At 39.0% G+C, this 12641-nt stretch overlaps 1 protein-coding gene across 1 annotated transcript in view; it reads left to right on the top strand.

Moving 5' to 3' along the window:
* LOC120770753 overlaps positions 1-11405 on the top strand; it is a 29221-nt gene extending 17816 nt beyond the window's left edge. The window contains exons 2-3 of the mRNA XM_040098340.1: positions 7683-7819; positions 10930-11405. Coding sequence (XP_039954274.1) covers positions 7683-7819; positions 10930-11405 — 613 coding nt within the window. The remainder of the gene's footprint in view (positions 1-7682; positions 7820-10929) is intronic.
* Positions 11406-12641: the final 1236 nt, after the last annotated feature.

The following is a 12641-nucleotide window of genomic DNA, read 5'->3' as shown; positions in this document are numbered from 1 at the left end:
CTGGTTCTCTGGTCCAAGAGAAATGGTTGTTAATTGATAGAAACTTTCCTTTCCTCCCGTCAGAAATTTCTTATGGTATGTGGTGAGCATTTGTACAACTCTGGTGTGTGAAACTATCAGAATAGATGACTTTTTGAAAGAATTTTCAACCTTTTTTGCAACTATTTCTGTGACCTCTTTACTCCTAGGTTCATAGTTGTCGTCTCGGAGTCGCCCTATATGAAATCTTTCAAACTGGTAACACAAAAGAACATCCTGGTAAGTAGGTAACTGGGACTCAGAGAGATTGTACGGTTATATATCACAAACACAGGACATTTCTGTCTAAATTTAAATTTAGATACAGACATTTTGAGTTCTGTGTTCTGTTGAGAGAATATAAGTGATAGCACTCGGCGAAATCAACGACAAGAGTGAAGGAACTCGATGAAAAAATATTTGTGTCCTACCTACCTATCCGAACGTGTCCTTTGGCGTAGGTGAATGAATGTGAGTGATAGCACTCGGCGAAATTAACGCCAAGAAGTGTGGCCGCAAGCCGATTTTCACCTTACGCACTGGCGCGCCGCATTTTCGCTCGTATCTCGGGAACGGTTCGTCTTACGGCCATGATCACATATACCATTTCGGTAGCAAATGACGTGACAAATAACTTTTGTTTTATACATTTTGCCATGAGATGCGTATTTCAGGCGCTAGGTAGACAATTTCACGATTTTAGGCGAATTTCCGAATTTTCAAGGCCGGAGTTGGGGTTGAAGATGCAATCCGATCTCAAAACAAAAAGTTGCATTGGAATCAGGAAGTACAAAGGCAACTTTTCCGCACTATTAGAAATCCCGAATCGAAAAAGTCCGAAATCGACCCACCCTACTCTACAATCTCATGAACTTAGTTTTTAGAACGTACACCACACAATACTGCTTTCTACAATATAATAGGCGCTGTCATTAGAATTCCATTATATTCCTCGTCTTACAAGCATCAGATTGTCTTCGTGTTCATCAATCTAATATTAAAAATTTTGAAGCTCTGATGAAAGACACTTCAAATTCCCGCACCAAATGAACTTAAAATGACAACTAAAGGTATGAACATGCGAAAATGATTTGACTATCACCTAAAGCTTAAAAAATCCGAAAGGATTTAAAATTACCAAGTAAACTTAAGCATTACTAGCATTGTTTCATATTCCAAAACATTCCGTAAGCGCGAAAGTGTTATACGGCAATCTCTCTGCACTGTGCAACAACTAAACTGTGCTATCGATACGATATGGATATATAGTATAAGGATAGTAAAACGGTAAATTGCTGTACACATCCCTTTTGTTCCCGCTCTCGTATTCGATTAGCACGATTTTTTTGTTAATAAAGGCCAAGCCCTGCGACAGACTTCTGTGAGAGATTGAAATCGCTAAGTAAACTGTTGTAGACTGCGTAGTACGCGCTTTCTAAGTTGGATCCATATTATTTCTTTTCATACCTTATCTGTTTGGCAGTATAAAACTCAAGTCCTTATATGGAAAACTTTTTTCTTTGACAAAATAAGCTACAATATCCAAAGAAATCGTTCAGATCAGGGAACTATAGCATATAGCTGCCATACAAACTGAACAATCAAACTCAGGTACTTGTATGGAAAATTGTTTTATTTGACAAGATATCTGCACGAAATTTGGCATGAATTATTATCTATAGTATAGCTACAATCTCCAAAGAAATCGTTCAGATCAGATAAGTATAGCTTATAGCTGCCATACAAACTAAACAACCAAACTCAAGTCTTTGTATAGAAAACTTTTTATTTGATAAGATATCTGCACGAAATTTGGCATGAATTATTATCTATAGTATAGCTATAATCTCCAAAGAAATCGTTGAGATCAGATAACTATAGCATATAGCTGTCATACAAACTGAACAATCAAACTCAAGTCCTTGTATGGAAAACTGTTTTATTTGATAAGATATCCTCACGAAAGTTGGCATGAATTATTATCTAAAATATAGCTACAATATCTAAAGAAATCTTTCAAATCAGATAACTATAGCATATAGCTGCCATACAAACTGAACAATCAAACTCAAGTCCTTGTAAGGCAAACTTATTTTTTTGACAAAATTACATCACAAAATTTGGCATCGATTGTTATCAGAAGCATAGCTACAATATCCAAAGAAATCGTTCAGATCATATAACTATAGCATATAGCTGTCATACAAACTGAACAATCAAACTCACATCCTCGTAGGGAAAACTGTTTTATTTGACAAGATATCTTCACGAAATTTGGCATAAATTATTACCTATAGTATAGCTACAATATCCAAAGAAGGCGTTCAGATCAGATAACTATAGCATATAGCTATACAAACTAAAAAATCAAACTCAAGTGCTTGTATGGAAAACTGTTTTATTTGATAAGATATCCTCACGAAAGTTGTTATGGATTATTATCGGAAACATAACTACAGTTCCCATAGAAATTTTTGAGATCAGACCACTATAGCTTATAGCTGCCATACAAACTGAACAGCAAACTCAATTCCTTCATAAAATTTGGCATGGCTTATTATCAAAAGCAGACAATTTGCATAAGGCAACTCTCCCCCAAAAATTGTTCGCTGTTATTTTTTATTCGTCAGCCCTTATACCCACATTGCCAACCGTAAGCGTTTTGCATTTGGAATCTCACTTGTTGCATTGAATTGAATTTCATTTTTCCATAAAACTTTTAAATACACTTTGTGCCTCCCACTCCATTGCTTGTTTAGCCGTTGTTTACAATTTGGAAACTTTTTTTGATTACATTAGCCGGGCATGCCAGCGGCGCCTATCAACACTTTCAACCAGACGGTAAAAAAAAAGCACACAGCAATGTGCAACATGATTTGCTTCAACGGCTACGCACCTTTAATATTTATTAACACTCGGCACGCCAGCACCGGACCATGAGTCCGCACTTCGCACTTTTGCGCTAAAACACACGCATTCCAATCCTTTCGCATTAATGCCAGACCAACGAAAGCACGAAAGCGTTGTGCGGCAACCATGTAGCTTAAGGTGCTGTTAAGGCACTGCCTTCATTATTAAGTTTGCGTAAAATACAAAACTTTTGCCAGCATCCAATTTGCACAGGCGCACAAGAATTACCAAACATTTTTTCTCCCACACCAAGCACACACTTTGCTTTTGTAACGGTACTTTTTCGTTGTTGTTGTTGTTGTTATTATTGTTTTTGTTGTTATTATTATTGTTTTTGTTGTTATCATTATCGTTGTTGTTGTTGCTATTGTTATTGTTGTTATTATTATTGTTCTTGTTGTTGTTGTCACTATTGTTATTGTTGTTGTTTTATGTTGAGCTTAATTTTATTTCCGTATAAGTTTTGATTACTTGTACAATGTGAGAAAAAATGTTCGCAAAGAAAACTTAACACAATGTAGTTGTTGCTTTGTGTTATTGTTGTTGTTACGCTACTTATACCCACCATCGCCACATTCTCACAGCTCTATCAGCTTTGGAAGTGCTGCGAGCCAAACCACTTGCTTTTAGTTAAGGACACGTCAGTTGATATGCCAGTTAATGCCCTGCTGGAAATGCATTGCACTTGAACTAGTTACGTTTTGGTACATTTTGAACCAATAGTATTTAGTGGCTTTCATAGTTAGTTAGTGAGTAATTTATTTTTTTCATAGTAAGCAGTAATTTATTTAGTGCCATTTCAGCGCCGAAGTAAGCAAGGTAAATTAAAAAAGAGCTGATGAACTGCGTCGGTTTTGACGGATCCATCTGTCAATCCGTCTGTACAGACGCCAAATACTGCTCAGGTTTTTGAAATATTGCTGCTTTTCCATACTAACTTCTCCCACTAAAGAGCAGCTCATTTGTCGAAACGGCAGATATCGGACCACTCTGAAATATAGCTGTCATACGAACTGAACGATCGGAATCAAGTCCTTGTAGGAAAAACTTTTTTATTTGACAAGATATCTTCACAAACTTTTACTAGTACTATTTTTCAAGGCAATGGCACAATCTACGAAGTAATTTTACATATCGGACAACTATACCATATAGCTGTCATACACACTGATCGGCCAAAATCAAGTCTTTGTATGAATAACTTTTACATTTGGCAAGATATATTCACGACATTTGGCACAAATCATTAACCAAAAGACTTCTACAATCTCCCAAGAAATTATTTAGATCGAACAACTATAGCATATAGCTGTCATACAAACCGAGCGATCAAAATCAAGAAAAATATATCTTTATACCCTTTTTTGCCATAAGCAAAGTAGCTTTGTAGGGTATTATAGCTTTGGTGCAGTCGCAGTTAACGTTTTTCTTGTTTGTCGGCAATTTCTTCCGCTAACTGTTCATATTCGGTTTTGAAGAAAATCGTGGACATTTTTCCTCTACATATAACTGTTAGTATTCGATTTCGAAATAACGGTAACTTCGTAGAACTTTTCCTACGGGGCATTTCTTTTGTTAGCTATTTGTTTTTGATTTTTTTCTTTTGTGTCGGTCATTTTGCTGCAATTTCTTTTTCTAATTGTTCACCGACCTTTAATACAAGTTTTTGCTTTCCATCAACACTTACAACTTTTCTCAATTTTTCTTGGCATTTTTTCGCACTCTCATTAAGGCATTTCATTTATTAAATTCTGAAGGGGTAAAACAAGCACTAAAATAAAAGGAATAAGGTGGCACAAAAGGACACAAAACCGAATTTTATGCTGTTGTTGTAGTGACAGAAAATATTCCTGAAATAATTTCAAGGCATAGTGCCGAGTAAGCAGTTCTTGGGCGGATAAAAATCCGGGTTCGTAAGGTTACTTAGACCCGACTATCGTGAGAACAGTTGAGCATTAAAAATCATTCATAATTGATTCCCTCTCGTTCGTTGTCTCCATATCTCTCTCTTTCTTGCTCTTTCGTCCTGTATCTTCATTTGATTCTCTTCATCGCATTCCGATTGTCGTGGGAACGGTTGAGCATGCTTGAAGACCTGCAAACATAATTGGTTCACTCTCTTTCGGTCTTTCGCTATCTTTCTGTTTCTGCCTGTATCCTTAACTTAGATATATAGTAAGAGATCATGATATCTGCAGCTGGGACATAGAAACTTTTTCTCCTCCTCTGTCTCTAGCGCATTTTTCTGAATACAAAACTGAATTTACAATGCAAGCAATGATGAACTATGTTTGACTGCTCTCCGATTATATATTACGATCGTATTAGTATCATTAAAGTAACATTATTTTTTGAAATTTTTTCCTTAGTTTTCAGAAGCCCTGCCCAAAATATATTTCAACCCAGTTTAACCAAAATATTCGACCTTAGATCTCTTTCGTCCACTGCCATTTTAGACAATCTTTATGTGAACCAAATTTTATCCCTATTCACTCCGTTATTCATGGGTACAAAAATACAGCTCTGATTAATTATAAGACCACTAAATTATGGAAGTAATTGTTGTGACTAATGCTTTTAATCAGTTGAATTGCGGTTCTTGATATTAAGAACCGTTGAAGGTGGCTAAATCAAATTTAGTCCTTAATGACTATTACTAAATAATAGAATCCTACAAAATATCTTTCTTGAGAAAAATGTCTGTTAAAAGGTTAGAAGCACAAAGATATGAGAGAGCCTTGCACTCTTCTTACTTTTCTAATTATCACAATAATACAATTTTGATTATCTGAGTTAATTAAGGTTGTTGTGCTATTTTTCTCATTTCATTTTACCTCTAAAAGTACCATTTTCGGCTATTACTAGAGAAAGTAATCTACCTGTCATTAATCTATATATACCTCGTTATTGCCGCCGGTAATTATGATTCATACCCCATTAATTATAGCGAAAGATTTATGTTAGTGGTTAAAACTCTGTTCTTTACGTTCAGAGTGGCTAATGCACATATAAGGTCAATAGGGACGCTATCAAAGTATACCAATAAGGATAACAAACTACGCCATATTTTTCATGCTCTTATGACAGCTATTTCATCGTGGAAAGATATACTATCCAACAATAAGTCGAAATTATTAATATTTACTACCGAAACTCAGAGTCAGTGGTCTCAATTCTAAGAGCGCTACGTCCAATTTATGATCGACATAATCGTGCTGTCAAATCAACAATTGAGAAAATTTGAATCCAGAGGCACAGCACAAAATGTTCCTGTGGCATTGAGACATAGAAGTACCAGTAGTGTCGAGAATATTGCTGCCGCTGGCGCATCAATTAAGGAAGACCCAAATCAGTCTCACACACGTCGGTCTCAAGCGTTGAGAATCTCTGTGAGAGTTTTGTGAAAAGAACTTGACCTTCATCCTTACAAGGTCAAATTGACGTAAGCACTGAAGTCGCTCGACAATCAGAATCGTCGTATGTTCGTAAGCCACGGCTAAGCAACAACATGAAATCATCTTCAGCGATGAGGCTCATTTTTGACTGAATGGCTTCTGTAATTAGTAAAATTTGCGCAAAATATCATTTGGTCAAGCAGCAATTCACACGTACTCTATAAGCCGCCATTACATCCCGAAAAAATTACGTGCGCGTGGTCTACGGCGTCATTGGACCGTACTTCTTCCGTCAAGATCAAGACCGGTACGTTACTGTGAATGGGAATCGCTACCGCTTAATGATAAAAGAATATCGTTGGCCCGAATTGGATGATATGGACTTGGACAACCATTCATTAAAAACCAAGTTTGATGAACTTGTTAACTCACGAACTGTCAACTGGTCACCTCGGTCGTGCGATTAGAATCCGTTAGACTGTTGCCTGTGGGGCTACGTCAAGTCTATGGTCTATGCCAACAACGCAGCGACAATTTGTGAACTTTGCACTAATATCGAACGTGAAATTGCAGCAGCATCGGCGGATTTATGCTTGAAAACAATCGAAAATTCGATTCAGTGCCTGAACTTCTGCAAGCGTACCCGTGGTGGCCACAGGAATAAAGAACCTCATTGATTTCTCAAACCAGTATGGTACTTTTGTAGCGCTCTTATCGGAAAACCCGCTTGAAGCGGTCGACTTTAGCCAATGGGAGCGAAATCACCTTTCATCAGGATAACGTCGGGTCACACAGCTCGATACACGCTCGCCAAAAGTTCTATGAGCATGGGGAACTTCTCACATAAGAATATTATAATTCAAACCTCATACTAAGTGTTTACCAGCTTTTCCTGTGTATGGTGAAGGATTTTGCTGGTAAAAACTGTCTCGTTTTCCAATTGTAAGTTGGACATTGGAGAACTACTTTCGATACCCCGCACCAGGCTATTGAGTTCACCACGCAGTTTGTAAGACTTTCCCATACTTACATATGTATAAGCGATCAGCATGACGAACTGAGTTGTTTTCTTTTCATTGACAGTGGTTTCTACGTGGCGGGTCTCAAACCCAACACACATTGTCGCTAGATGAGTAGTATAAAACTTTATACATATTTATATAGCGAGCCGCTTGTTTCAAGATCGACGTCCGCTCGCAGCCGCAACTCTCATAAACAGACGCTGCAATTAAATTTCAGCAAATTCTTAAACCGAATATATGAGTTGGCTCCGCTAAAGCTTCCTCTCTTTTAGCCGTGACCCCAAATTCAACACGGTTTGGCTTAATCATTTTACACAAGGCTTATTCACGTTTCCAGGGTACGCGGCGACGGCGCAAGAATAGTAATTGAGTATAGACCGACAACTGTAACTGCTTACCTACACGACAGCAAAACTATACCCCATTACACCACTTTCGCCTTGAAATTCAACTCAGAATCCCTCTTGCCAACAGGTGATTCCTTGGATTGAGTACGCAATAAAGAAGTAAGTCCTCTCTCGACGAACAAAAACCAAACTTCACAAGTTCCTCATCATTCCCGTACTGTTATATGGTGCGGAGGCATGGACAATGACATCATCTTATGAGTCGGCCTTAGGAGTGTTCGAGAAAAAGTTTTGGTAATGGGGAGTACTGCAGTCGATGAAACGACGTGCTGTACTAAATATACGACGCTATCGACTAGCGATGGCTAGGTCATGTTGTTCGAATGGATGAAAACTCTCCAGCTCTGATTGTATTCGACGCAGTACTAGCCGGGCGAACCAGAGGAAGAGGAAGACCTCCTCTCCGTTGAAGAGATCAGGTGGAAAAGGACCTGGCTGCCCTTCGTATCTCAAATTGGCGCCACATTACTAAAATAAGAAACAACTGGAGCGTTGTAGTTAACTCAGCTATAACCTTGTAAGCGGTGTCTACGCCAGTAAAGAAAATGAAAGAAGTGCTGAGTTAGCTAGGCTATATCCATCTGTCTGTATATATAGTACATCCTAAATGTTTGAGATTTCTTTCTAAAATTTTGCACACGTCCTTTTCTCCCCGAAAGCATGCTCACCGATATCGGACCACAATAGCAAATAGCTGTCATACGAAATAATTCTAGACAAAATGCATTTATTTTTATTCTTCTTCTTCTTAATTGGCGTAGACACCGCTTACGCGATTATAGCCGAGTTAACAACAGCGCGCCAGTCGTTTCTTCTTTTCGCTACGTGGCGCCAATTGGATATTCCAAGCGAAGCCAGGTCCTTCTCCACTTGGTCCTTCCAAAGGAGTGGAGGTCTTCCTCTTCCTCTGCTTTCCTCGGCGGGTACTGCGTCGAATACATTCAGAGCTGGAGTGTTTTCGTCCATCCAGACAACATGACCTAGCCAGCGTAGCCGCTGTCTTTTAATTCGCTGAACTATGTTGATGTCGTCGGATATCTCGTACAGCTCATCGTTCCATCGAATGCGGTATTTGCCGTGGCTAACGCGCAAAGGACCATAAATATTTCGCAGCACTTTTCTCTCGAAAACTCGTAACGTCGACTCATCCGTTGTTGACATCGTCCAAGACTCTGCACCATATAGAAGGACGGGAAGTATGAGTGACTTATAGAGTTTGGTTTTTGTTTGTCGAGAGAGGACTTTGCTTCTCAATTGCCTACTCAGTCCGAAGTAGCACCTGTTGGCAAGAGTTATCCTGCGTTGGATTTCTAGGTTGATATTGTTGGTGGTGTTACGCTGGTTCCAAGATAGACGAAATTATCTACAACTGCAAAGTTATGACTGTCAACAGTGACGTGAGTGCCAAGTCGCGAGCGCGAGGACTGTTTGTTTGATGACAGGAGATATTTCGTCTTGCCCTCGTTCACTGCCAGACCCATTTCTTTTGCTTCCTTGTCCAGCCTGGAGAAAGCAGAACTAACGGCGCGGGTGTTGAGGCCAATGATATCAATATCATCGGCATGCGCCAGCAGCTGTACACTCTTGTGGGGGGGTTTATTACCTCCAAAAAATTCCTGGGTTTTCACACACTTAGTAACGGTATGTTCGTAAATTGGTATAATTATAAACAATTTGTTGTTGTTAAAGTAATTGCTATTTATTTATTTATTTATTTTTGTTGTATTTAGCAAGGATTTGTTATTTTTTTTTTTTGAGATGCAGCACATATTCCATTTCATTTGTTTAATTAAACGTTTTTGCTCAAATGCAAATATTTGCATATGCTCGTGTGTTGTCCTGTAGTACATAACGGATTTTTTATTACACCCATTTTTATGCATAACCTCAGATATGTGTGTGTATGTGTGCGTGGCATTTATTTGCTTTAAAAATCAACGCGTTGTTATGCTGAATTGATTCACTTATTTATTTGCTTGGCAAATCCCAAATGGCCAGCACCACAAATTCACAGCCGTACACACACGCACACAAACACGTGTGAGCTCGCATAAAAAGCAAATGAAACAAATCGACACTTAATTAGATTTGAGTGGTGTTTAATGCAATATTTTTTGAAGCTCATAAAAACACAAATTGACACACACACGCGCACATACATACACATGCAATGAAATGAACAATTAAGCAAGCAATTTCACAGATACCCACACATACACGCATACAAGTGTGTCTATTATTGTTCGGCCTAAGCGCCTGTTAAGTCCATTATTCCACTATTATTGTAATGGAATTTTATTGCAAATATAGTTTGCGGTTTTTAAAGGAAAAAATTTAATAAATTAAAATAAAGTTTAGCAATTAACGCTTAAAAATAGATCGTTTTTGCAAATGATGAGTGCTAAGTAAATAAATATGCGTTTATATGAGAACTGGGAGGGGATAGAAATGAAAGTATAGTAAAAGCGTAAAAAATATGGAATTTGTTGTTGTTACATTTAACAATATTGTGTTGTTGTAACTACAGGACAAAGCATCTAGATAGCTTGGAAGGCAATACAACTGGATGGTCACTCGAATTAACAACAGCGCGCCAGTCGTTTCTTCTTTTCGCAATTTAGCGCCAATTTCAGATACCAAGTACAGCCAGGTTCTTCTCCAACTGATCTCTACAACGAAGACCTCCACTTCTTCCTCTGCTTGCCCCGTCGAATACTTTCAGAGTTGGCGCGTTTTCATCCATTCGGTCGACATGACCTAATATAATGAGTGATTTATAGAGTTCTTTCACTTCTTACAGCTCTCCAAAACAAATTTAGTAACATTAAAAATTTCAATATCCATAATGATGGCCTCTTTTCATACTCTCGCAACAAAGTTGCTAAGGAGAGTATTATAGTTTTGTTCACATAACGCATGTTTGTAAGTCCTAAAACTAAAAGAGTCAGATATAGGGTTATATATACCAAAGTGATCAGGGTGACGAGTAGAGTTGAAATCCGGATGTCTGTCTGTCCGTCCGTCCGTCCGTCCGTCCGTGCAAGCTGTAACTTGAGTAAAAATTGAGATATCATGACGAAACTTGGTACATGTATTTCTTGGCTCCATAGGAAGGTTAAGTTCGAAGATGCGCAAAATCGGCACACTGCCACAATGCCGATAACGATGACGATAAAGAATCGGATAATGATGACGATGCTGATAACGATGACGATACCGATAACGATGTCGATAACAAGGAAGATGACGATGCCGATAACGATGACGATGACGATAACGATACTGATAACAATGACGATATCGATAACAATGACGATACCGATAACGATGCCGATGCTGATGACAATGACGATGAAGAATCCGATAACGATGACGATGCCGATAACGATGACAATGCCCACAACGATGACTATGCCGATAACGATAACTATGACGATGCTGATAACGGTGACGATACCGATAACGATGAAGATTCCGATAACGATGACGATGCTGATAACGATGACGATACCGATAACGATGACGATACCGATACCGATAACGATACCGATGACGATGACGATACCGATAACGATGACGATACCGATGCCGATGATGATGCCGATGCTGATGACAATGACGATGCCGATGCCGAAGGGAGCCCCACAAGGTGAAGTTAAAAAACTTGAGAATCGTGGCTGTCGAGTGATTTCCTGTACAGACGATGTAGCAATTATGGTCAAAAGAAATTTCCCGTAGTACCGTGTACGAGTTCACGAAGAGGTATCTTAACGTCGAATCAAATTGGGCGGTCGGAAAAGGTCTCGCCATCAACCCAAGTGAAACCGAGATAGTTTTATTAACTGAAAGATATAAGATCCCGGCGGCACCGGTACGCAAATTTGTGACATCTGTCTGCATCCGAAAATCTAAGAGAGAGTAAAAAATCATCGATTAACTTATACTGTTGTAGAGGAGCCATTGGGAAAAGGTAGGGTCTCTCACCGAAAGTGGTCCTCAGGCTCTACGACATAAAGACGTGCCGAGTTGTCGATGGAAAGAAGCCAGTGGAGGATACGGGCAATGAGCTTCTCTACGGATGGGTCAAAGCTTGGTGGGAGGTTGATAGCGAGGTTTACTGTCAGGAGCTCTCTACCAACTCCAGCTTCAAACTTTCTGACTATTGCAGTGTTCTCCAAGCCGAGGTTGCAACCATTAAAATAGCAGTAGATCTGTCGTTCCGTAGTGCAGCCTCCTTTTGAGGAGGGACCATTCACTCAGATAGCAGAGCGGCGATACTAGTCTCAAACTCATTTACAGTGCGTTCAGGGTTGGCCGAGGAGTGCTTAACCTCACTAATAATTGCATCGAGTATTTTTGTGATAAGACTAGTAAGAGTGCCAAAGCAATTGTGGAATCGTAGGAACTTGCAAAGCTGATGAGCTGGCATGGAGAGGGACCCTAAGACCGCTATCGATACAATGAGAGTGGATCGGTGCTCCCGTATCCTCTTGTGTGCTAGTAATAGATAGCTAGCCTTTGCGAAATCTTGGCCAGGGATGGACCACCATCGGTACATGCGCTGTCATAAAAGCGTTTCTGATCTCTTTGCATATATTTTTGAGAGCAATGCTCACTTACTGCTCACTTACTGCTTGTAACCTTACTCGAATAATGGTGTAATGGAAATATGCAATAATACTAAAGGGTAAGTCGTGCATTTTTGCAAATATCAAGGTCCGGTATAAATGAACGGAGTCGATTTAGCCATGACCATAGGTATATACGCAAATTAGTCTCCTCATTTTTGAGATATCAAACTTTTTCTTTTTCTTCCCAAAAAGCTGCTCATTTGTTAAAACCACCAATATTGGACCACTATAGCTGCCATATAAACTGAACGATCGGTT

Source organism: Bactrocera tryoni, chromosome 3 (assembly GCF_016617805.1).
Source record: "Bactrocera tryoni isolate S06 chromosome 3, CSIRO_BtryS06_freeze2, whole genome shotgun sequence".
Classification (NCBI taxonomy): Eukaryota; Metazoa; Arthropoda; class Insecta; order Diptera; family Tephritidae; genus Bactrocera; species Bactrocera tryoni.
Note: the sequence above shows the minus strand (reverse complement) of the source record. Positions and strands in the feature narration are given on the sequence as shown.